At 42.3% G+C, this 26,027-nt stretch overlaps 2 protein-coding genes and 1 non-coding gene across 4 annotated transcripts in view; 1 reads left to right on the plus strand and 2 right to left on the minus strand.

The window, feature by feature from the left end:
• LRP6 (LDL receptor related protein 6) overlaps positions 1-13,887 on the minus strand; it is a 130,031-nt gene extending 116,144 nt beyond the window's left edge. For both annotated transcript variants that reach the window (XM_040647399.2, XM_015290906.4), the window contains exon 1: positions 13,571-13,887. In XM_040647399.2, coding sequence (XP_040503333.1) covers positions 13,571-13,625 — 55 coding nt within the window. In that variant the 5' untranslated portion in view covers positions 13,626-13,887. The remainder of the gene's footprint in view (positions 1-13,570) is intronic.
• Positions 13,405-13,464, minus strand: MIR12212 (microRNA mir-12212). Its single transcript, NR_161962.1, has one exon. It is a non-coding gene; the product is annotated as a microRNA mir-12212 (primary transcript).
• LOC101751329 (translation initiation factor IF-2-like) lies at positions 13,812-20,816 on the plus strand. Its single transcript, XM_040647403.1, has 3 exons — positions 13,812-14,375; positions 17,277-17,384; positions 17,480-20,816. The coding sequence occupies exons 1-3, from the start codon at positions 13,812-13,814 to the stop codon at positions 17,498-17,500; spliced, it is 693 nt and encodes a 230-aa protein (XP_040503337.1). The 3' UTR covers positions 17,501-20,816.
• The last annotated feature ends 5,211 nt before the right edge of the window (positions 20,817-26,027 follow it).

Raw genomic sequence — 26,027 nt, forward strand, 5'->3', positions numbered from 1 at the left:
ACTTTAGAACTCAGCTCTACCACTCTTACTTGCCTCCTGCATCAGTTTGTGTGATCGCTACATTTTTCATATAAATACCCAACAACAACAATTAATGGAAAGAAGTAACAATGAAAAAGTCTGTTTTTTAAATGTAACATACCCTTTTAATTAAGCATGTCCCTAACCGCATCCTATAACATTAGGAAAATTCCACTCGTTCCTATTTCAACAAAAGGTGAAGTAAAATACAGAGTTTTAACTACTATCAGTAAGCATAGCTACCTTTCCCTACATTTACCTGGACAGTGTAGCAGCAGAACCACACAGCAGTACCCAGACACAAACTACAGTTGGCATGTTGTATGCTTGTCTAGCTGTCACTATCCAAATTTAACAAAAATCCTCCACATTTATTCATCAGTATAGGTAGGCATTTAACATTCCTAGAAGGATGCATGTCCTAACAGAAAGGCTTGCATTTATCTAGCCAGTGCTGTGCACAACCAAACGTTGAGCGCTACACTGCCAGAGCAGATACAGTTCATCTATGAGAAACTCACAATGAAATTAGAAATACTAATGTCTAACAATCGCACACTTCAGGAAACTCTTAAGTTAGTTTCCCTGATAGGACTATTACTTCCATTACCACAAACTGTTTATCAAAGACAGTGCGATGCATACCGGGAGTAGCTGAGTCAACTTAAAAGTCCCTTAATCTACCTCCAACTCCAAAAATTACACAAATGCTGCTATATGTTTAGAAGCTATTTTCTTTCTTTCTTTCTCCTTTATGAAAACTAAATTGTTCAGGCTGTCTGCCTAAATTTAGAAGCACTGAATTTAAACTGGTTCATGTCAAATTTTAGAAGCTTCAGACAGAAAGCTTCATGAATAGCTTGAGGGAGGAGCTTTTCTTGTTTTTTTTTCAAGAATATTAGATCTGTATTCCCTCCTCCAGAAAGCAAGTTTTTATTGTGCAGCAAAATACTCAGTTTAAAGATTATATTTCAGTGGAGAAGGAATAGACGTCTATAAATGAAAGAGCAGAAACATTTTATTAAGTGTGTTTATTACCTTACTTTGCTATCACCTTCCCTTGTCTGCATAATTTCCCACCCCCTACAGATTTAAGACAAATCACATTAGTTTCCTTTAAGTGTAGGTTGTTTACAAAGACTGCATTTTCAGGGAAAATACAAACAAACAGAAAGCACTATTCAGTAAATTGAAAGTGGTAAGAAAGAGATATGCAATATAGCCACCTACTTTTTAAACCTTGCATACAACTGTAACTTGAAAAATCTAGTTAATAGCCAGCTCAGTGTCACCCAGAGCACCATAGTACTGTGTGCAGCCAACTGGCAGAGCTTGCTCTAATAAGACAGCATGCCCAGCATTTGAAAAAAGGTAAATCCACACACAAATGAGTACAGGCTCCATTATTATGTACAACACGGAGCAAGAGTCCCCATGCACACAGCATGCAATGAATTGGAACACCAGGCATGTCAAGTGTAATCACTGAGGCCTGAAGGCACTGCTGAGCCTAACACAGCTGCCTTGCATAGGTTATTCACTCCTTGCTGGTGCTCAGAGCTGGCTGAGGAGCAGCCAGAGAAAACATCCTTTTCATGAATGATAGCAGTGATTTGAATGACAGCTCAGAAGAAGCTCAGCTACACGTCAGATGAGCAGCTTCATGCAGATTGATTCAAAGCCACAACTTGTAGCACATTCCACAGGGCTGGCAGATGAGGATACTGAGCTTTCCAATTTGTTGCGACATTCAGGAATGAAGTGTATATCACCAAAATAATAAAAAACAGGTTTGTTCCTCCACCCTCTCCAACCCTTCCCAGAAAATATGAAGGCTCCAATATCCTATAAAATCTAATTATTGAAATTGGCAGCGTTAGTACCAAGTATCATTCTCTGCTTTTCACTTGACTCAAATAGCAACGCCAAAGCGAGAACTACTGCAGAAGATTCCATCCCCCTCCACATAACTCACTCTATACAGAGTACAGGACCCAGAGATGCTCTCTTGACTAACACTAAGGAACTACACTAATAACTTAAGGGAAGAAATCCAAGAGAAACTCCTTCCAAAGCAAGGCAACTATTTTAAAGTTTAAGCCGTGACGGGGTAGAGATACAATTCAAATTTACCTCTTTTTCTTTTAAAAGAAGTCTTCTAATGTGTTTCTATTTTCCTTTCTATATGCATCATAAATATGCATTTTAATTGCATCAAACTATAAGACGTTGAAAAGAAGTACTTACACTCTCTTACAGGAAAAGAAAAAACATCTTAGAAATCAGCAGCAGAGATCATAGCAAAAGTTGCCATGTTATCTACCACCTGAGAGATCTACCTGTAGTTTATTCTTCTAATTAAAGTACCCGGAGTTTCAAAATAACTTTTGTTTGTACCAGCCAGCAAGAACAGATGTTTGCTCAGAGCCCACAGAAAGTTACATCTGAACCACAACAAAAATTGTGGCTTAAAAATTCCACAGCCCATAGGACGTAAAGTGGTGAACCAATTTTAAAAAAATAACAATTTTAACAGATAAAAGCACTTTAACTTTCTTTTTTTTCCAATTAAGAGGTAATTATAGTCTATCAGATTTGTCATGCTTTTAACTTGTCCAGTTGCCTGTTCTATAAGTTCCTGCTTGCTCCTTTTCTACTTCCAGTGATCCACGACACCTCTGAGTGTCATGAGGTCAACACTACCTTCAACAGGCTCACTCTCTTGTACTCATGGTAATTCAGCCTGGTTAGGGCAATTAACATCAACTCATTTTCCGCAACACGTTTTTAATGCATTTCCAAACCTTGGCAATGCTGTTCTTCCCCCCTCACATAGCTACAGGCCCACTCCCAAGCTGATTTCATAAATCAGCAAAACATTTGCCTCGGTTAGTAAGTTGAATCACCTCAAAAGAGGTTCAGCAAACTCAGAAGTAAACATGAGGCAAGCGGCAGGGTGCTGGCAGGGGAGCAGCTCCCCTCTCCTACTGGCAGCTCTGTTCCAGATGAGACTGCAGCAACAGCCTTCTCCTCAGCCTTCTCTCCAGTTCCCATTGTAGGTCTCCAGCCCCCCTTCTGCACTGGCTCTAGCATTCAGCCAGCATCACAGCAAGATAATGCAGGGAGCTAATCTAGCAGAAAGCTACCTTACTCCTCATCTGCCAAAAACTAGTTTTTAGCCACTTATCAGCTCGAATAAAATCAGATAAATGTAAATACTAGTACAACAGGGTGAGGCGGGACGACATCATCTTTGACAAATAAGCTGAACCAGTTGTTTGTGAACCTTCAATTCAGGAACAGGACCTTCCAGACTAGAGGTGTCCACGGTACTTTGTGGCAACCTCCAACAGAATCCCAGCACTGCCAGTCATGCTGGACAAATGCTCACATATGGAAAGAAGTACCCAGGCAGAAAGGCACTGCTAATAATCATTACACTGGAAGATGATGTCTTCGAACTGGAAAACAAAAATCCCTCTCTTACACATATTGGTGAAGAAGTCTGAGCATTTGAAGGTACGTAACACTGCCAAGTTCACTGACATAAGGACAGCAAACACGACAACTGGAAAAAAAGGAGACACGGAGGTGAGACGCACCAAACAGCCATGCACTTTCCTAGATGAGGTACAGGAAGCACAAGGAATTTGTCAGATACCTTGATGGAAAAGCATGCACCTATAACCAGACCACATAGGAAAGAAAAGCAAGGAAATAGGTACAGATAACCAGCAAAGATCATTAGCTGCAACCTCCTCAAATCCATTGTGTACTGAAAACTCTTGGTGTGTATTACAATCTTCCTCTTTCCCAAGATGTCTCACAGGTAGCCAGCAAAAGAACATATGATAAATTCTCTTGGGGGTGAGCATTTAGGTACGGTTTCCCTTCACCTCCCAGGTTTCAATTTCTTCATTACTGCTTACACTTAGCAATTCTGTCTATTTGGTTTCTGTGAATGTCCAAGTTCTGCAGCTCAGACTGGAGAAAGAAGGAAAAGGTTTTGCAAGTTTTGACTTCTGGGTCCTACTCCTCATGTGGGAGCAGAAGTAGAGTTGTAAGGAAACATAGAGTAGAGTTGTAAGGAAACATATAGAGTGATTATTTATATTTGCAAACAAATAAGAAATCTCCAGGAAATACATAGGAATTTCAGCACTGCAAGCACCAGAATTTTGCACCAAATTTAACCCACAACAGCTGCACTGAGTTAACCCACACAGCTGCTTTTATACAGACTAAGAAACCGACTTAGCAGTAGCCCCTATTCAATCTTAACTGTGAATGGAGTGCTCTCTTCTGTCTGAACCTCCTTACACTCACAAATATACCTGCAAGACGCTGCAGTCAGCCAGACTTGAGGAAATTAACCTGAGGCAGCCCAAGCTTGTTGGAGGAGTCTTCTCTTTAGAAGACCTAAAGCATATTTCACATCCTAAAGCCATCCAATGACTGTTCAAGTGACAACTCTGAAGGTGAGAGAAACAGGGAGGCTTGCCAGTGAATGGGAAGAGTGAGAACACCAGTGCCAAAGCAGACACCAAACAACAGCAATGGCACTTGGATTCTGCATCAAGTCTCTACTGCAGTTTTGCAGGACTCTGGCCATACAGAAGCTGTTGGGACCAAAGCAACCCGTGCAAGACCTGCTGGTACAAGGGCAGTAAGTAATCCTATAATCCTATTATAAAGTAAGTAAACCTGCTTTATAATAGGGAAAAAACTTCCCTTACCAAAGAATCAGAAGAACGTAGGAGGTAAAAGAATGAGGGAAAAAAAAAAAAAACAACCAAAGGGAAAGACAGAAATGCCAAGTCCAGGTATGCAAAGCCAGCAGACTTGGCATAGTATAGCAAAAGCACACACAAGTGAAGTAATGAACTCCAGCATGTCAAATGTAAACACCTTTTGAAATTGCAGGTATCGCCCACGAAATACCTTGTTGGCAAAAAACCCAGCAGCTGATGATTTCCAAATTCTCAGAGTATTTAGTAGTACACTCACATTGATTGCCCGTCTCAGGAAGTTAGGTGTCTTGGCTCATCTTCCCATAACACACACTCTCCTACTCTGAACCACTGCAATTCCATGGAGATAGAAGACACCACTTTGACTGGCAGTTAACACATTCATAACTTAATATGCTGAATTTGTCTTGCTGACAACAGCCGAGGATCAACAGAGAGCTATGTTCCCTGGCCAGGCCTTTGCTTGCAGCCACATACAAAGCTATGACCTTCTATTGATTTTAAAGAGGGCACCCAAAGTGGCAAGCAAATAAAGGTGATGATATGACAGCAGCACAGCACACTTTCTTTTTCACAGTAGATTCTAGAAAGGAGAAAGGTTAATAGAGAGGTATGAACACGTAGCACCACAATCCATGTTAACATTTGAAGAACGTCATCATTACACTTGCCATTTCCTCAAGCATCCTCATAACCTCCCTTTGCCACTCTCCCAATTTCTCTAACAGTTGTCAGAACAACGCATGATGCTGCAGAAGTAAGTTCCCATAGTTTACTGGAAACACCTCAATACAAACTGTTAAATGAGAAAGTTAACCCACTCACACACTGCTGCAAAGCATCTCCTGCTTGCAGAGTATGTTTCTGCATGTACCTTTGCTCATGAAGAAAACATTAAATCTTATTTTGCCACACTCTAACAATTAGGGCCCTACATCTGAATAGGGATAATATTTTGCAGTTCAAACTTCAAGCCATATGATGACAAATAAGATGAACAGATAATACTGAAATAGAATACCATCCTTCACACCTTCTGGCATCACCATTTCCTATGGAGCTTCTAAAAGTAAGAAAATAATCAAGAAGCTTGTATCAAATCACTCCTGATGCTGCTGAGAGGCTGTGATCTGTTTAAGGCCCTCCACTGAACTAGAGCACAGAGACGGTATGCAGTGATGCGTAACAGAGGCAATCAATTTCCCAGAACCAAGGGAGGCTGAAGGCCATAAGATACGCCTGGAACACCTACCAGGCGGACAAGAAAACTCCAAAGCCTGTTGCTAGCTTGTAATGATTGCAATCCATGAGGCTGTCCAGCCTGGGCAGCACAGCTGTGTGCAGATGCACATCCAGCTGAGAGCAGCCTGGGAGCGCTGGGTGTCTCACCCAGACTTCTAACAGCTCCCATACAGACAAAAACCCACACACCGAGCAGCACCACCGTTCTACTTTCAAACCAACATTTTCCACACTGACACAAAGTTCACAGTCACTGAGCTACCCTCAGACAGCTTTGTCAGTGATTTATCCCAGCTGGCATGCCCAGCCTATATAGCGTTCTTAATATTTCTTGAAGCACGGTTCGTGGGGTCAAAATAATTAAAATACTCTTTAATTTTTTGTTTTTAAAAATAACTGAAGTGCTACTGGGAAGCTGCAGTGAAGCATGACCTCAGAATTTAGCAGAGAAGATCCAAGAGGAGGTCTGAATGACCAACCAAACAGGAAAGTTGTCAGCACTACTGAGTGCAGCGCAAGAGTACGCAGTATCTCTCAGCTGCACCACAAAGGTGCAACTGATAGGAAAGGGGAGGCAGCACTGCTGCCCCACAGGTTTGTCACATTGGCACTGCTGCTCCTCTGAAAGTTTTCATCAAAAAACAGATCTGCTCTCTGGTGATACTTTGGGGTGTGCTTCCCGGGTCAAGCTTGGTGATCAGCAGCTCTATCAGTGCATCTGTCATAACAAATACTGAGAATAAAAATAAAAAAATCTATCAGCCCTACTAGCAAAATGGTGTTTGTCCATACAAGTCAGCAGATGCTTATATTCACACAGTTTCGATTCCAGACAAAACAGTATCAAAAATTTTGCAAAAAATAGGAAGGATACACACTGAAATAGAAAATAGATTGAGAAGAAAGTGGAACCAAATACTTGCAGTACAAGCTTAAATTAAAACTTCCATCAGCCAAAAGGAATTCAAACCAAAAGTGCATTTTAAACGCAGTCTTAAGACCGTATCAATTTTACTACAGACTATTAAATAGGGATTCCGGTTGAAATAGTTAATAACTATTTTTTTAAAGAATAAGGAAAGATGTACACATACTTCCAGGATTTTGAAAGTTATCGCACTTCTCTTTTTGTCTTTTGAAACACGGTGGGATCTGCATCATTTTTATTCATTTGTTTAAACTCCCAGAAACACATCCCAGAATACTTTATGTCAAATCTTCAACAAGACTTGCATTGGAAAATTAGACAAGTATATGTGGACAAACAGATCACTGTTTGAAAAACATGAATGGTCTGGTCTATTTCATATGGAATGTAACTTAATTCTGACTTAATTCTGGTAATCCAAGAGGGGAAGGAAAAAAAACCCACTAACAACAAGAATCCATAAACACACAAACACAAAGAACAATAACAACAAGAGCCCTAGAATTATGAATATTAACAATTTTTCTTTACCATGCAGGTAAAGGTGTGACTCAGCTAAGTTTCTGAATTACTGGAACAGCAATGCATTTTCCAAACAAACATGAAAAGAGCCACTACAAGATTTACAAATTATTTTTTTCTACTCTTCCATTGTTCTTAATGTTAATATTTCTACTCTATAGCGTTCCTGTGGGACAGAGGATTCTTCAATTTCGGCAGCGTTAACATTTTAAGTAACAGTATAAGTACAAGTAAAATTCTACTCCCTGTTTTGATAGAATAATAATCAAAGGAAAGACATCTGAAATTCTAAGTCACCTTCCACATATCCTTAACTTCCTGAATCCACGCAAACACATCTGTCACATTCTAGAACTGTCTGACAATGGATAGAGGAGAATGCTTATTATTGAGCTGCTTTGGAGGCATAAACATTTAAAAAAATAAAGAAAAGAAAAAATGTGCTTTTCCTGCAGGAATGGATCAAGTTAAAAAAAAAAAAAAAAAAGCAGGAGGAGAAAATTGTAGTATCAGAAAGTGAAAACAAACGATTTTTGATCAAGCAAAATTATATCGTTAGTTGATTAAGATTTTTCTGTGTCAGATACGATTACTACACAAATCTGACATCAAGAGCTCACACATGGCCCTTATAAGCAGAATTAAAACTATAATCCCATTTCTGCCACATTTATTATATCACGAGGGAGTCGTTCTATTTAGGTAACGTGATCTCGTAACAAGATACTGAAAAAATCTGCATGAAAGTTGCCAGTTTCCATGTCTGTTTATATTTAAAACATTTTCTTATTGTTCTATTCATATAAATAGTGAAGCTCAAAAAAAAAAAAAAAACATTCCATCTTCTTAAGCTGACACATTTTCTCCAGATTTTGTAACAGTTTGCAAAGGAAACAAAATATTACTAATCCACAGAACTTCTTAAGCTACACTCTGAGTAGGATGTTCTTAAAAGCATTCTGTAAATCAAACGCAAAAAAAAAAGGTACGAACACAATGTGAATACTGTAATAGGTCAGTAGATTTGACTCTCTTTCAAACCAGGTAGGCGACTGTGCCGATTGCTTTGAAATAGAAAGCTCTGTAGCACGATAGTCACGAGCACACAAAGAGCTACAGCTATTTTCGTAGCCATAGCACAGGGGGATATAACAAAAAAAAGGAGAAACAATAAGAAGTTCATGTTTGCTTGCAAACATGCGAGCAGTCAGACCAAGCAGACTAAGTCCTTCTGTCCAGGCAAAGTAAATATGGAGCCTAATCACTTAGTGAACCACTTTCCATAAGTGTTCACAAACTGCAAGAATATCTACAGAGCTTGATAAAGGCTCTCTAACTGTTGACTTGCCTGCCAAATATAAATAGGAAGAAGTTGTTTAATGTTTAGGGTCGATAGCCAGCATTTACATACAATCCATTAGAGACACAGCACAACGCTTTCTCCGTCCTAGCCTTGGACAATTACTGCAAAAGAAACACGCAGCTTCTTTGTTTACAGCATATAAATACTCTGAAGTGTTAAACTCTGAAACTGCACAAGCCAGGTGTAAGCTAGTTAATTCAAGGTTATTAAAAAGGAATTAATGTCTTTCACCTAATAAAGAGAGGTGCTAGCACATCCCCCCGTAAAAGCCATAACTACAATTGCTCAACACACAATTGTAGTCACTGAAAATTCATCACTTCCACAAGCCAACAAGCCACACTGTTTAGGTTCAATGGCTCATCTCCCAAGCGAGCAACACCAGCTACTTGGTATGACCACACGTGACCATTCCTGAAGTCTGTGAGGTGCCTGCATCCACTCTCCCCACGTCTTTCTGAGCAGCTTACACCACTCGGTATAAGCCCATCTATGGAACATTCCTTACCAAGACAAACTCTCTTTCGCTGACAACAGTTCCTTTCAAGGTACAAATGGCCCTCCATGTGTCATCACAGAAATGGGTGGCAGCACGGAGTTTCACCAGCCACATATATGTTATGAACTAAGCCTGTCTCAGGTGAGCTTGCAGATGAGCGAGGGCTCCCCAGCAGCAGGTCAGGCACACAGGTCTGACAGAGCAGCTGCCCTGCAAGAAGCAGCAGTATGCAACAAAGCTCCCAGAAAGACCGCATCTCTGGAATCACTCAACAACAGCACACACCCCTCCCTGTAGTACCAGGATGTGGACTTCTTGAAGAAGTCCAGCAAAGTAACCCAAACAGTTAGCATTTCATAGGAAATTAATGAGGTTAAATATGCTGAGGACAAAGAATACAGTGTCTGAATCTGAAGACTGGCTGCCAGAAGAGATGAACGGTGACAGATCAGAAGCTGAGAGCTGTTTCTCTGTTTTCTTCTCCTACCCCATTCCCTCAGAAGGAAAAACACTGTCTGTGCTCTACTTGATTTTAATTAGAAAGTAAATCCCTTTATACATGCGTTGCTGCTGATATTTTGAAGCTGGCATTTTTGACATGTGACATCATCATAAAGGTAGTTACAAATGTCCAAAGGAATCAGATTTCTCCAGTTCCCAAAGGCAGAGTTCAAAATGTTCCTATGCTCCAGCTCTTGACCTATCTTTCTCCAAAAATATCTCTACCCATTCAAAACTTCCAGGCAAATTCCCCTATTATCTAGAACTCAAATGCAGATGTAATCCATCCACGAGGCAAAAAAAAGGAAATCTGATTAATGCTCCTCTAACCAGAGTTTCTGAGAAACACAATAAAGATTTGACCCAAACATCTGTACAGAACTCCCACTGAAGGACACGAGGAGCCCATCATCTTTATACACCTATGACTAGATCCATATACCCACAACTTCCTCGTATCTTATAGCACACCTTGCCATAAACACTAATTCCTGTCCTAATTTTTCTGTTAATAAATGAATAAATAAAAGAATAAAGTTAAAGCAGTCTGATGAACACAAGCTATCAGAGAGATTCAATAGCAGAAACTATTAAAGCAATGCTGCATATTTTGTAACACCTTAGATCACACTAATTTTAGAATGTTCTGTGGAGAGATGAAAGAGGAAAATGCATTGGAAATCACAGCAGACAAAGTCGCACTGATTTCTAAGGAATCACACAACGGAAAACGTGACCAGAAAATGGTCAATTCAAGCTTGGGTGGAGAAGTGTATCATGATGAAAACAAAACAAAAAGGTATTGCCAAGTCTTCCTGTCAAAATTTCAGTATTGTATTAGTCCTACATTTGGAGACCTCATGCTTCATATCTCCAGCCTCACTGCTTCAGAAGTAAAAAGCCTTGTTCCATTTTCTGACTTCTGGGAGAAAAATACCTTTAGTCAGCTTGGCCAGTCCTGAACATTAAGCTCTCCTAAACTGTGTCCAAATTAGTCTATCTAAAAAGATACAAAAAAACAAAGATGTTCTGCTTATCAAAAGGAAGTTATTTATAACAACATATTCGAGCTCTCTTCTGAGCACATAAAGGAGCTTTGAAAAGCCCCATACCAAACAGACATTTTCAATTCTTCACTAACTGATTAGTTAATCAGCACAAAGGTCTGCAACATCCACTACAGTCCACACAAACATCATTGATAAGATCTCTATTCAAACAAGAGCTTTACGCACTTTCTGCACAATCAGGGTTTTAAAAAAACAAACAGCAATTGCATGATGACTAGAGATATTTCTGGGACAAATGCAAGCCAAGAATACTTGGGAAGGTAGAACTACCTCTTTAACACTTTGTAATAAGTTGAAACCTGTTTCACACTTATCTGTAGTTCCCCGACAGATGCGATGCCACTGCTAACGCCTCTTTGCAACTGCCAGTTACCTAACAAGAGCTTGACTGGTTTCACAGCTGCCATGAAGAACACACGAAGTGACCAGAGGCCAGGTCTTACTCACTGTCTGTCCATATCCTAGGGGACCAGCCCCAGGAAACACTGCTGATGTTCAGAGTCCCCCAGCTCAAACCAAAGACCAAGAGAAGAGCACAAAGGCTGGGCGGGTGAGACTGGGCAGGTTCCAGGAAAGCATCCCCTTTCTCCCATCAGTCAGAGAATGGCATGAGGGAAAAACACATCAAAAAAGCACACACACACAAACCTCCACAGCCAGCTGTAGTGACATCAGCTCATCTCTTACTAATCTAAATAGCTGCCTTTGAAAAGTCAGTATGGTCTGCTTATCACAGTTCTCAGATTACTCGACAGAAAGGTGCCTTGGGGTATGCTTCCAATTCTGGATTGTAACGGTCCGGTACCTCTCCCAGTCCTTGCTAGTTTATAAGGCTCCACACTTCCAGGCTACAGGTTTTGCCCCCTTCCAGATCGGTAAGCCAGTTTTCTTGCACTAGTAATCACAGTTCAGTTGTAAACCTCTGTCCATTTGTGCTGTGTTTTTGTTGTTGTTAAGTAAGAACATGGAGGCAAGCTCTCTCAACAGAGGATGCTGCAATTCACAAACGCATTATTTTTCAGGTTTCAATCTCCAATGCTGCTGACTTAGCAGCCTTCACAGCACCAAATTCACAAACCAAGTAGTGAACGTCATAACTTCAGCTCTACTTTCATGTGTAAACTTATTCATACTTATGCGGGCACTGCTTCTGCCTCATTAAAGAACAGCTGACACTTCATATGAACTCAACACATCTCATTCAAACCGACTCTGCCTGCGTAGATGTTGTTTATTAAGAAGGATGTATGCATTAACATTTTAGTTTTGTTTCTTCAGAGTTCAGCTGTTCCTGCTGTTTGTATCATCCTGAAGTAACAATTAAGGAAATTACTGCCATGTCACAAATAGAAGACTATGAATTTAGGTGGAACATCCAACAGCAGGAACACACGAATACAGAAGAAAGAGAAATACTGCTCGGATACAAATGTCCTTGGCAACAGATAAAGACGACAGATGTGAAGAAACAACAGTCCAAATAGTTCACAAACTGAATGTTTCTCCAAAGTTTATTATTAAGCATCACTGGGTATGGTAAAAAGTGCAGCAGGACACACCACTACTTTGAAATTTATTTGAAGAAGTGACTGTCACAGCACTGATATCACGCAACGGTGCTGCCATTTGAATTAAATTGCAATTGAGAACCAAACGAGTGGTTTATTAAGAACAGGTACGGTCGTTACATAATAAAACCAACTAATCAGGAAACAATTCCTCTCGTGCTCTGGATCCAACCTTACTTTTGAAAATTGAAGTTTCTCCGCTCCAATTGGAAGCAAACTGTTACAGTCCATATACATAAGTATACTTGTATCCTTACAAACAGGATACAATATGGCAAACAGATGCATAGAAGAAAAAAAAAAAGAAGGGAAGGGAGTATGGAAGAGTGGAAAATTTTTGTTTTGCGGGGCACTGAGCAGCTCCTTCAGCCTGAAACACCTTTATTTATCCTTCACGGAAAGCCATAATCGTTGAGAACTATTGAGAACGTGGCTGATGAACTATTAGTTATTAACCTCTTGCATCCTCTAGCGCAGAAAAGGATTAGAAAACAGCGAGATGATGGATGCAAACACCACAGGTGATTTCTTCCCAAGAAGAGCAAACAGAAACCGACGCAGGAGTTAAGTTCACAACACGCAGAGAAACCCGGTTTCCACGCCGAGACAGAAATCCTCCAGAAGCAGGAATCGCAGAGGGGGGCAGCGGAACCCAGGTGTCCCGGGGGACCGGCAACAGCCCCTTGCCGGGCACCGGGGGCCGACCATGAGCCGCCCGGCAGCGGGGAACCCGCTTCTAGGGAACCCCCGAGGGGCCGGGGCAAAGGAGAAAAGGAAAAAAGAAGGGAAAACGAACAGCTCTGGTGCGGACAGGGAGAGCCGCGGGGCGAGCCGAGACGCTCGCGCCTGAGCCGCGCTGCCGCCGGCAGGGCCGGGGCTGCGGAGGGAGCCGGGGGCCGTTCGGTGCCTTTTTACTCTCTTTTTATTAAAAAGCCAAACTTGAAGGCGGCAACAATGGGCCGGCCCCGCCAGCAAGCAGGCCGCTCCCCTCCCGCCCGGGCAAACATGGCCCCTCGCAACACGGCCGTCAACTTTTCGCCGCCGCCGCCTCCTCCTCCTCCTCCGCTGCCTCCTCCTCCTCCTCCTCCTCCCGCCCCCCGCTCACCTCGCATCAGGGAACAAAAACTGCAGGCGAGCAGGCTCCGCAGGACGGCCCCCATCTTCCCTCGCTCCGCGCTCTCACCGGCGGGGCGGCGGCGAGGAGCAGTCCCTCCGCTGCCACTTCATGCTGCCCGGCGGGCGGGGAGGCGAGGAGGAGGGCCGGGCAGCGGCGAAGGGCGGCCGCCGAGCCCCCCTAGCAGGCCGCTGGCCCCGCCGCGCCGCAGCGGCACCGAGCGCTCCCCTGCATGCCGGCCTCCGCGTCGCTGCCGCGGCCGCTCGCCATCCACTCTCCGCTCCCTCGCTCGCCCGGCCTCCGCCTCCGCCGGGCGCGCACAGGCGCAGGGATACAGCCCTCCTCCTTCTCTCCTCCTCCTCCTCCCCCGGCCCGGCCTGGCCCCCGCCCCGCGCCGCGCCCGCCCGCCCGGCTCCGCGCTCCCGCCGCACCGCCCGCCTTCTCAGGCTGGGAGCGAGCGGGCGGGCAGAGGGCGGCGCGCACGCAAACGGCGGCGGGCGGGCGAGCGCCTCGCGGCCCGGCGGGCAGCTCCGCCTCGGGCGGGGCGCGGGGCGAGGGCGGGCGCGCGCGGCCCACGGGCGCCCGTGGGCAGGGCGAGGGGTCGGACGGGGGGAGCCGGCCGCCGCCGTCGCATTCCAGCGGGACTATTTCCCGCGTTGTTTCGCACGCACGCCTCCGCCGCCTTTTTGGGTGCGATGCGGTTGTCGGAGCAACACCGGCCCGGGAGGGACGGGACTACTTTCAGTCACAGAGCGGTGGCGGCTGCACAAAGGCGGCCGCTCCCCTTCGCCCGCAGGTGAGGGCTGCCCGGCCGCGCTCCCCCTCCGTCCCTTTCGGCCGCTGCACGGCGGCGGTTCCCGAGTGAAGGGCGGGCTGCGGCGCCACAGCCTTTCCACGGGAGTTTCTGCGGAGCTGCCCCGTGGGCAAAGCTACTTCAGTATTTCTGCGAGGAACGTCACATCTCACGGGGCATCCCTCCTCTCCTCCCGCAACGTGACAGCTGTTCCGAGGGACGAGGCTGCGAGGCAGAGCGACTTAAAGCAAAATTTGAGATCCTCGCGTGCAGAAGTCTGTATTACTTTCAGGGTTATTAGAAACTTATGGAAACATTTAACTTTTAATTTCGTATCTGTTGAACATATATTTTCATAGCTTTTCTTGTGATTACAGTAGGAGATAACATCTGGGCCAGATTAAAGGCCCAGGCATTGCAGACCGGCTCTGACATCAGACTCCAGCAGTCATGTGATGATATCAGACTTTCAGATTCTACTGGGGAGAAACCGCAAGTCAAAACTTTGTAGAGAAAGAAGTATACCTCCAACTTTAAAAGTTGTTTAAGAAAGGGGGGGGGGGGGGGGGAGGGAATCTTGAAAAAGTAAACAACTCAACAGCAAGAGCTGCCTGAGGGCAGGTCTGCATTCAAATATGTCTTTGACTCCACCGGGTGGAACAACCTCCTCTGTTGTTGCCATGTCAGCTAGGAGGATAAGCAAACTCAAGCAAGATCCACAGTGGTGGTGGAGGGGAAGGGCTTCCCATGAGAAAACGTACCAGAGAGTGGATAAACCTTAGCATACCCTTGCTGTCACAACTGGATTTTGTGGGAACAGACAGAAGCAGCGCAGCGTTCTATTTATTTTCACTGAGCAATTGGAATCAAAGAAAACAGTAACTCACAACGTTGTATGATCAGTGATTAACCTCTTGTGAAGTATTGCAAGTCCATAATGAATTCTTCCTATCTTAATAACACGATGCACAGCTGAGAGAAAACTCAAGCCTGAACCCTCGAATGTCACATTTCTCTATGTGCTGTTCCCTCTTGCATCTTGTGTTCTTTTTTCTTTTGCTGGAAACACAATGGTGTCTTGACTATCTCCCTCGGAAGCCAGATCCCCTGCCTGTTGGCTCTCGCATCTTCCGCACCATCCCATCTGACTGGCTTTATTTTTAGCTTACAAACATTACATGCTGTCACCCGTCACGAATTTGACCATTTTTCTATACTTCAAGACCTTTCCTTTCCTGATTGGATTTCCTCTAAGTCACTGAGTGATTAGTGACTTCACTTATGTATCCCCTTTTCTCCATCTGCTTCTTAGAGACAGTCCTCTCCCTACTCAAGCCTACGTAGCCTTTTTAAAAACAGTTTTCCATTCAATGCTTAGGATTCAGGACCAAACCCATGTTGTATCTGTTTCTCAGCTTTATTTCTAATTCATACAGACAGCAGGGACTCAGCTGTAGAGGTTTTTACGAAGTAAACCAGATTACCTCACACAGAAAAGATTCTGACAGCCAGGGCTCCTCTGAAATACTTACATTCTTTCATTTGATCTTAAAGTTAAGGTGAAGGAAATAGGAATGCAGAGGGAACGTTTCTTCTATTGCAGTAGGAAGCTCCTCATGTTGGTTACAATTATTTTTATTAATCTTATGAGTGGAAGTATTCATTTGCTCGTTCAAATCCAGTCAGAGACTTTGGCCGTCAAGAAATCTGTACAATCTTATTCTTACCTCTGGACTCGGATGGTGATTCGATGATACAGGAGCTTTCACAAGAATTTCATTATACTCAGGTTAGTTCCCTGGTTTGGTTCATAATACGGCTTCACAAGCATTTTTGTCAATTCAGAGGACAGCCGGGGTGGCAACTGGACCTCCTAAAACCAGTAGTAACTGCTCAAGTCTCTGTATCTTTGAACAGTGCCCTGTGTTGCAGTGAAGTCGGTGGGATCCTTTGTAGAATGGGGACTGAAGTCCCTAATGAACAAAAGCTGTTAGCAGAAGATAGCTGCGCAGCAAATGAATTTGTGGCTGCCCACATCACAGAAACCACTATCATAATTAGCTCCCTTGCTGAATGTCTCAACAAGAGTTAATGGGCATGGCATGGTGAAATCCTGGTCCCTCTGAAGTCAATGGTAAAACTCTCACCAACATCAAAAGGGTCAAGTTTCATACTGAAACTCTAGCTCAAGTCCTCTCTTGCATCCATAAGGAAAGATTGCAGCAAAGTAGCATAGGAGATGGGATGTGAAGTAGTGATGACTTCATCAGTGATGTCTGTTACAACAATTTCACGGGTAAAATAAGACACCCTACTCCACAAATCATCACCTTGCTACTTTGCCTAGGTTGTACTGTTGGTACTCATAAAAACCTTCATCCACTTCTTTTCCAAAACAGAATCAGCTCTAAGAAATTTGACAGGTGCACCTTACAAGATTTATCCTGTTCCAAGAGAGCAATGGAGCCATAATGTTCCTTCTTTAAAGAATAGAATACTAGATCATCTATCCCTTCTTAAAAATCAGTAATAAGCAGACATATTTTTCCTTCACTTTTACTATTAAAAGTAAAGCCACATTAACTGCGTCTTTTCAACAAGACTTAGGCAGCTTATGAGCGGATTTCCTTGGACTGATAGCCATTTCTCTATTCCAGAAATTTTCTCCAGGGTGGAAGATCTCAGTTATCTTCAGTTACTATCTGTAGGGTTCCCCACAGTCTGTCAAACCATCGCAATAGCTAGCATTCCTGCTATTTTCCCACTGATCAGTCAAGTCCCCCCCACCCCCCCCTTTTTTTAATCATATAAGGAGTTGCCTCTTCTCCTTGCTTTTCAGTGCTACCTTATTTTTTTCTCCATTAAGTGTAATACCCATTCCTTTTCTACCATCTCCTCTTTTAGAAGATGCTGCCTGGTGTCCAGGATGAGAACTGCATTTCTTTGTGGCTGAAAAAATCCTTACAACAAAAACTTCACAGAGAAGGTCCTGGAGTTCAGCAGAGCATAGGGGTAAGCTAGTCCAACAGGATTCCAGCGATAACCTGAGGGGGAAATATAAAATAGATGACCCTATAGGCTTGGGCTTTTTCTTTATACCTTTCCAGGAGAGTTTGGACTCCTGCTGATGGTGTATCCAAGATCAGGCTGTTTATCTACTGCTTCTTTTCTCCTCTTCCATCTCCCAGGGAGTTGAAAACAACACTGCCTCAGGATATGCTTCTTCAGCTGTAGTACTTTCAGCGTGAACTGTATAGGATTCTGATTTTAATTTGGCACTGCCCACCAGGCCACAGGGCAAGTCCAGTACTTTCCTTATGAAAGCCACATAGCCGTGGCTGTATTTCAAAGCTAAATTATAAAAAGTCATTTTAGAAAGTTTGAGTGCTAAAATTTGTAAAGACCTGTAATGCTAGGTTGATACAGCTAAAACATCCTTTCAAAAGAGATTGCGTTTCAGACTGACAGATACCAAAACACTATTTTATTTTAGTTTGCAAAGATTTTCAAAAACAGACAGCATCTGGGTTCTATTAACAACAACATGCATGCATTTTAAACAACAACAATTTAAGAATACTTCACTTTCAGAACACTTTCATGGAGCTCAGCATTTTGCCGTATGCATTCATAGGATTTACCAATTATGCTTTGCCTTTGAAGTTTAAAAATTAGTTACTGGTAAAGGATTGTACATTTGTTCACACTATTTTAGTCATAGGGATAAATTACTAGAATGTATGCCTTATTATGGTCAAGAAAGGTAAGTTACAGTAATTAGCAATTGTTCATACAACACTTCAGTCTTTGTGTAATATACACATTGTGACATACCATCTGTGCACAGGAAAGAGCTCATTTGCAATTTGAAGTAGCTTCCTCTGAGCTAAAGTGCAGTAACAAGGATGCACATGGGAAAGCTGCAGTTCGTGATAGCAAAAGAGAATCGCCCTTCTGCAGATCAAACTCTGGGGAGAAGATTTATGATTATGTTTATTTACGTCTATATTTTTCTAGATTTATATTTATTTAGCCTGCAATTCAGTCAAGACACCTAGCACCTCAAGAAAATGGTTATGTATCCTTAACTGTGATAACACTTCAGGGGGGTTGTTTTTATTAGCTGTTAAAGAAGTTCTCAAACTGTTCCAGAAAAGCAGGATGAGTGACTTGCACGCTTCCTTAGAGCAGAGAAGAGTGCCCTCTGATGGCTAACCTTTTAGGTTTAATATCTACGATGTTCATGTCAACCTCCATTTATTAAATTCAAAAAGCAAAATCACAAAAATGCAAGATGCTGCAGCGTGTCATTATTTCAAGAAAAAGAAATTATCTGGATTTATTTATAGATAACAGTTAAAAAGAGGGGTGGAGGTATATTCTTAATTTTTTCATTAAATTAATATTAGCCAGTTTTTCTAAGAGCAAAATTAATGCATTTGATAGTTCAGAACTGTTACCTGTATGTACTCTCTTATCTAAGTTTTATTTTACTGCGATAAACTTGCTTTAAGGCTTGGAACAGTAGCATGCAGAACGTGTACAAGTCCCTAAGTCCTCAGTTTATTTCAGAACAATAAAAGTGTTTGTGAATGCCCTAAGGCATGACACCACTCTTCAGTGAGTGAACTTGCTTTTAATTCTTTCTTCGTTCAGATCTTGAACTCAAATATTAGCAATGCTGATAACAGTTGTTATTAGTCCTTGCTCACTTTTCAAAGCATGAAATCCAAGGATAACTGTCAGCGGCTGATTCTACCCATTTTAAACATGCCTTTCCCAGTAATTTCAAGACAGCTAGAGAATTTCTGGTTTATTAGAATCATACTGATCTGTAAATCAGAGATACAGGATTTGAGGGGAATGGCCAAAGTGAAAACCAAATTCCAAATTCTCTCATTTACCCCACTGTCAACTTGCAGCAGCACCAAGTACTGTAAAGGTAAACATGTATGTCTCCACAAAAGGTATTTGAAATACAGGCCCAGAACAGCAGAAAGCCCTGCACACATTACCCCTTGGCATTGGCTAAAAACATCACATTGATTTAATTGCCTGTTAGAATAGGAATGAGTGTGGGTCCTCAAAACTGTTCTGGTTCTGTATATAAAGATTTTTGTGTCTTAAGGCCTGTAGCTCAGTCTTCATGTGATGACAGGATAGAAGAGGCAATTATATATGGCTAAAGTCTCATTTGCTGCTTTTCCATAGTTCTTCAAATAACTTCCTTACAGCATGGACTTGCATAAAGCTGATGTCAAATAGTTGTCAGCTATTTATAAGCTGACAACTAAATGTAGATATGTGACAAAGGAAAGCACAGAGAAAGATACGTGCCTCAAATATACTTATTAAAACAGTTGCACCCGCCATAAAGATATTACTAAAGAATCTTCATACTCAGTTATGAATTAAATTGATTCTGTTTTCTCTTCTCATAAAAAAAAAATGAAGCTATCCAACCAATTCCTTTTCCTTTACTATTCCCTCACCTCTCCAACCAACCCCACAGTGACAGTATTTGGTCATGTAGATCTTTGAATAAAAGACAGCAAATTGTGTTTGCATAGGCCTGACACATAAAGCTCCTTCCAGTGCCTTTTTTGGTGTCAGAGCTTTGCAGTTAATGCAACTTGTACTAATTTTTCCTTACCACAATTGTGAAAAATCTAATACCTTTAGAATGATATTAAAAGGGCTTATACAGAATAAAATCCCCATTTAATCTTGGCATATTAAGAAATCTTTTCTTTGAACATTATGTATAAAATGCTATTTTTCCCCAAAACACTTTTTTTTTTTTTTTAATATGAAAAGCTTGAGGAGTGGTAAGAACCAACAGTTTAGAGCACTATCTACACTTGTGGTTTAGGAACCTTGGCAGAGGAAATGTTAGTGAGAATGTACATGTGCTTCTCATGGAATTCTGTGGCAATAAATCGTGAACCCAATGTACCAAAAGGTGTCCTGGTCACTGTGTTAAAAAACAAACAAACAAACAAAAAACAGTGGGAACCAAAGACCCAAACTGCTTAAGAATAGGAGGAAAAATGTTCTCAGAGCACTGTGTATACCAGTTATTTAGTTACTGCTTCCACTTCATCTACCACCCGTTACTTCTCACATACTATAGCTATTATGAAACAGCAAGGTTTGAGTAAACTGCACTACCTCTCTGTTTATTTGGTTTACAGTACACAGTGATCACAAGCAGAAGAGATACAGCTATTCATCTCATTTATTGCCCCAGTAGCTCTCCTAGTTTCTGCACACAAAATGTTGAGTACTCAGCTGTGTACCTGACAGGTTTTTTTGAATGTTCTTTTCAACAGGAACATGCTATGATTTATACCTGTATTAAGACCAAGTATTTGAGATACCTGCTTGTAACATAGCTGGAACACTTGTAATGACTCTTTAAGACAAATAAAGGACAAAATCTGCTTTTTCTGAGATGCTCCTGTTTATTTCAGTAGGTGCAGAAGGACTGCTTCATGAGCAAAAAGCACTCACCATTGCAGTGCTGGCAGATCACTTATTTTATTACATAGATAACATTTCAAAATTAAGCTTATGAGATCAAAACCGAAGTTTAAAATACCGTTCAGTTTTCAACAGGAAGATCTGGAAACAAAAGCAAAAGAAAACCTAGCAAGTACCTGAGCAAAACCTCCGCTCTTGGGCAACATTAGATAGAAAATGAAGCAGCTGTGCAGAAAAAGGAGGTAGAAGTTTGATACTGAGTTGTCACTGCTGAAGGTAAGAGAGTAAAATAAATATGAATTGAGCTGAGTTGGAGATTCAAGCAGGATTTATTAAAATTTAAGTCAAAGTCCAAATGAGGAATATGCAGATTCATTTCTGTGGAGACCTATTTTGTTTTACCAGGTCCATTAAGACCAAGGCAGTTTCTAATTAGGACTTAAGCAATATTCAACTAGGTGGAAACTAGAAAAAGGTAAAAGAAAGCAGGGACTGTTATAAAGCCATGGACTTTACCCCCAGAAAACATACCTATCTTTTCAATTAACTTTTCAAGCCCATGTTCCTTCCACAGTCTTAGCTGTAATATAGGTGTCAGCACACACTGGAACAAGCACAAGAACTGGTGTCTCACGTGAGGACAATTACCACCTGCCAGCTGATGCACGGTAATCTGCTGTTGTGCATGGTCACGGGCCACAGCTGCCACATCTACCCATTTTAGTTCAGTCTGGGTTGTTCCCCATTATAACCTTCTGTTTCAAATGCCTGATATCCTATAGACTCAAGAGACATTCTAAACACGAGTGAGGAAGCAGTACTTGAACTGCTTGTAGCACACACACCATTTTTTATCACTCTTCATGTTACTGATAATGTATGCAGAAAGGGTTCCTGGAAATCACTTCAGTTACCAAATAATAGGGTAGCCATTGGAGAAGTATCACTGTTGTCACTAGTGATACCTGATTTGGGCAGCCACAAAAACATTATGACACTTGACCTGCCCACAAACTTACCCTTGAAATGAAGTTTCCAACAGATATCTGGGAAAATTTACATTCTCTCCTAGGCATAACATATGGATAAACCTCAGTGTTCAGAACTGTCACTTTTCAAAACACACCACCCTCTACAGAGTTCACTTGAATGAGGCATAGCCTTGTTTTATATATCTCTGTAGGAAAGCCACATGTGTATCTTGTTAAGTTTAGTAGCAAGCAAGATACTGGGAGCTGTTCTCACTTATTTAAAGCTATACCTCCCAAATAATTTTTTTTTATTCATTTATTTATTTATTTTGGCTTTTCTAAAACAGTGTTCTGGTTCTGTAAAGACATCAGATAGTATGTGCCAGAACTGGATTCTTTCTGGAAATCATGCCTGAGATATCACAAGATGGAGAAACATTTGAACTCCTTATTTCATGCCTTGGAACAAAACAAGGAAAACATTGAATAATCGGAAGCAGCTGGGAGAATTGTCTTCAGATTCTATCATAAATTTTACCTCTGGGCTGAAAAGTCATGTCATCCTACAAGGCAATTGTTTTGAAAAGATACAAGCCACTAAGTGGGAGGACTTGACTGACAGCCATAAACCATGTGCAGGAGGACCTCACACTGATACGAATGGGAACTGCATGCACAAGGACGGAGCAGTGCGTGGCCACTGCAGGACAAAGATCATCTCATTCATAACTTACTGGGCTACATGGGAAAAATTCAGAACTGTCAGCATAATTTGGATTTAGGGGTAGGGAAAAAAAAAGGCTCATTCATAGAACCAAACAGAAAAACATACTGAAAAACTAAGTAAACAGCAGGCAAGCTCATTGGAAGTCTGTGCTGTGTTTCTCTACCATCTTCCCAGCATAAGAATAAATGTTTGAACTTCATGCAAATTTTTGAGTTGTTGTTGAGAAGAGCCGCAAAAGTCACAATACTAAAGCCTAACCACCACTAATAACATAATTCTCTCAGTCTAAGTAGGGTGCACAGAGCAAATGCGGTGGTGCTCCCTGCGGCCTTTGAATGTTCAGCTGGAAACGCTATCCACGAAACTCAGCTGCTTCTCTGATGTGGCAGGTACCATACAGCTCCGGCAAAATGCAATCCATCCTCATAAACAGGCAGCTTCTTCATGAAGTTTAAGCTACCTCTAGTAGCTTTTGTGCAAAAAAAAAAAAAAAGCACAGTAAAATCACGACTGAGTCCAAACTCGGGCCTGTTACAAAAACTGTCACTCCATTAATTATGAATAAACCAGTTCAAAAAGAGCATATATGTATCCTTATCATCGTAGCATTTTGAAGAAACACCTTCATGGTCTTCACTGGCAGCTCAGATGAGCAAGTCACAGAACCATAGAATGGCTTGGCTTGGAAAAGAGCCCTAAAACCCACTCAGTTCCACCTCCTCTGCTGTGGGCAGGGTTGTCACCCACTAGATCAGACTGCTCTGGGCCCCAGTCAACCTGGCCTTGAATGCCTCAGAGGATGGGGTACCTACAACTTCTCTGGTAAACCTGTTTCAGGTCTTCATCACCGTGTAAGTAATAAAATTCCACCTAATCTAATCTAAATCTCCCCTCTTCTAGTTTAAAATCATTCCCCTTTGTCCTAACACTAATTGCCTGTGTAAAAAGTCGATTTCCCTCTTGTTTAGAAGCTGCCTTTAAGTACTGAAAGGCTGCAATAATGCCTTCCCAGAGCCTTCTCTTTTTTAAGCTAAACAAGCCCAGTTCCCTCAACCTTTCTTTGCAGGAGGGGCACTCCCAGTCCTCTGATCTTCATGACCCTCCTCTGGACCTGCTCCAACAGCTCTACATCTTTATTGTGTTGAAGGCCACAGGCATGGACACAGAACTGCAGGTGGGGCCTCAAAAGGGCAGAGTAGAGGGGAACAATCAACTTCCTTGCCCTGCTGGCCACCCCTCTTTTAATGCATCCCAAGACAAAGCTGGTCTTCTGAGCTGCAAATGCACACTGTTGGCTTGCATCAAGCTATTCATCCACCAGAATGCCAAAGTCCTTCTCCACGGGGCTGCTCTCAGAGAGTTCTTCTCCCACTCTTTACACACTATGGGGATTGCCCTGACCCACGTGCAATACGTTGCACTTGAACATCATTAGGTTCACATGGGTCTACTTTGCAAGCTTGTCCCTTGGATGCCCTCTGGATGACATCCCTAGCTTTTGTTGTATCAACTGTACTACTCAGCCTAGTGTAATTGGGAAACTTGCTGAGGGTGTACTCAGTCCCACTGTCCATGTCAATATCAATATGTTGACAAGATGTTGAAGAAACCGGTCCCAGAACAGACCCCTGGGGGGCAACATTCATCACCAACCTCCGCCTGGACATACAGCTGCTGACACAAAACTCTGACTGCAACCATCCAACCATTCAACAGACCACCCTTCAAATCCATATTTTTGCAATTTAGGGATCAGAATGTGACGTGGGACCATACCAAAGGCCTTGCAGAAGGCCAGGTAAATGAAATCAGTTGGTCTTCCTTTGTCTACTAATGCAATCACGCCATCACAGAAGGCCACCGGATTAGTCAGGCACAAACTGCTGTCGGTGAAGCCATGTTGGTTGTCACCAGCATCACCTCCTCATATTGCATGTGCCTTAACAGAAGGATCAGTTCCATGATCTTTGCAGCCACAGAGGCTTACTGGCCTGCTGTTTCCCACATCTTCCTTTCTGACTTTCTCAAAAATGGGAGTGATGTTTCCCTTTTTTCTCATCACCTGACAGATATGACTTCCAAATATAATGGAGAGTGGCTTGGCAACCACATTAGGCAGTTCTTCCAGGACCCCATGATGTGTATCATCCCATCCCATAGACTTGTACACATTCAATCTCATAAATTCGTCTCAAACTTATTCTTTGCTTACAGTGAGAGGGATTTTGCTCCTCCTACCTCAGCCTAAAGGATCAGGGATGCAAGATAGCCTGACAGCCAGTGAACACCGAGGCAAAGAAGTTGTTGAGTACCTCAACTCTCTCCATGTCTGTTGTTACCATTTTTACCTTCTCATTTCTCAGGGGGGGTACAATCTCCTTGGCCTTTCTCTTCTGACCAGTGTACCTGTAGAATCCCTTACTGGTATTTTTCACATCCCTTATCAAGTTCAGTTCCATCTATTCCTTGGTTTTCCCGATCCCATCTCTGCGCATCCAGATACCTGTATCCTTCTCAAGCCACTCTGCTTCCACTGCATAGACTTTTCCTCCTTATCCCTCAGCCTGACCAGCAGGTCCTTGCTCATCCATGCTGGTTTCCTGCCTCCTCTGCTTTCTTATGATTTCTTGTGATTTCTTCTGATTTCTTATGCTGTGAGATAGAAATCTCTTTTGCTCTCAGAAAGTTATCCTTAAAATACTGCCAGCTCTGTTCTCTTTCTTTGTCCCTAAGGACAGCTTCCAGGGGATCTGATCCTAAGAGCAGGAGTTCTATACTTTTCTCTTTTATCACAGAATCTCTGAATCACCGAGTTTGGCAAGATGTCTGGATCCATTTGGTCCCACCCCTGCTCAAGCAGGGCCATACAGAGGAAGGTGCTCAGGCCTATGTCCAGGCAGCTTCTGAAGGTCTCCAAGGAGAAGACTCCACTACCTGTGTCAGTGCTCTGTCACTTGAAAGACTAGGAAAAAAAGGGAAATAAGGAAAAACAAAAAAGCAAATTTAAATGGTGAGATTCAGAGTGTGCAGGTTTTCTGAAGATGAACAACAATTTTAATATATCCAAATACTTCAGGGGACCTATCTATAAAGGGAATGTCATGTACACTCTTCAAAGGACACGTAAGACTTACAAAAGATGAAGAGGTATAACTGCCTTATAAATATCTATGATCAGAGATGTAAGGAATTATATTACCTGTATGAGAATGAGTAGTGCATAGGAAGTGCTCAGCAGTCTAAGCCAATTTTCGCTGCGTGCGAAAGCACAACATATAGCTCCTCTATAAGAGGTTCTAGGTGGAAACTGTTGACAGCAGTAATGGCACTTTAAACTCAATGTTTTTATCAGCGTGAAGGGCGGAATGATGGGTGCAAGCCAATATCTAATGGTGTCATTAGATTCAAACACACTTTATTTGGTTGGCTAGCTACCACTTGGTTTTGAGTTAGTAATTTACTCAAAAAAAAAAA

This window comes from Gallus gallus, chromosome 1 (assembly GCF_016699485.2).
Source record: "Gallus gallus isolate bGalGal1 chromosome 1, bGalGal1.mat.broiler.GRCg7b, whole genome shotgun sequence".
NCBI lineage: Eukaryota > Metazoa > Chordata > Aves > Galliformes > Phasianidae > Gallus > Gallus gallus.

Excerpts from the sequence above, each read along its gene's own strand:
- LOC101751329 (XM_040647403.1), top strand. The coding sequence starts at position 13,812 with ATGCCGGCCTCCGCGTCGCTGCCGCGGCCGCTCGCCATCCACTCTCCG. Across the intron at positions 14,376-17,276 it reads CCGCTCCCCTTCGCCCGCAG|AAGATGCTGCCTGGTGTCCA; the intron begins GTGAGGGCTGCC and ends CTCCTCTTTTAG. Across the intron at positions 17,385-17,479 it reads GAGTTCAGCAGAGCATAGGG|GAGAGTTTGGACTCCTGCTG; the intron begins GTAAGCTAGTCC and ends ATACCTTTCCAG.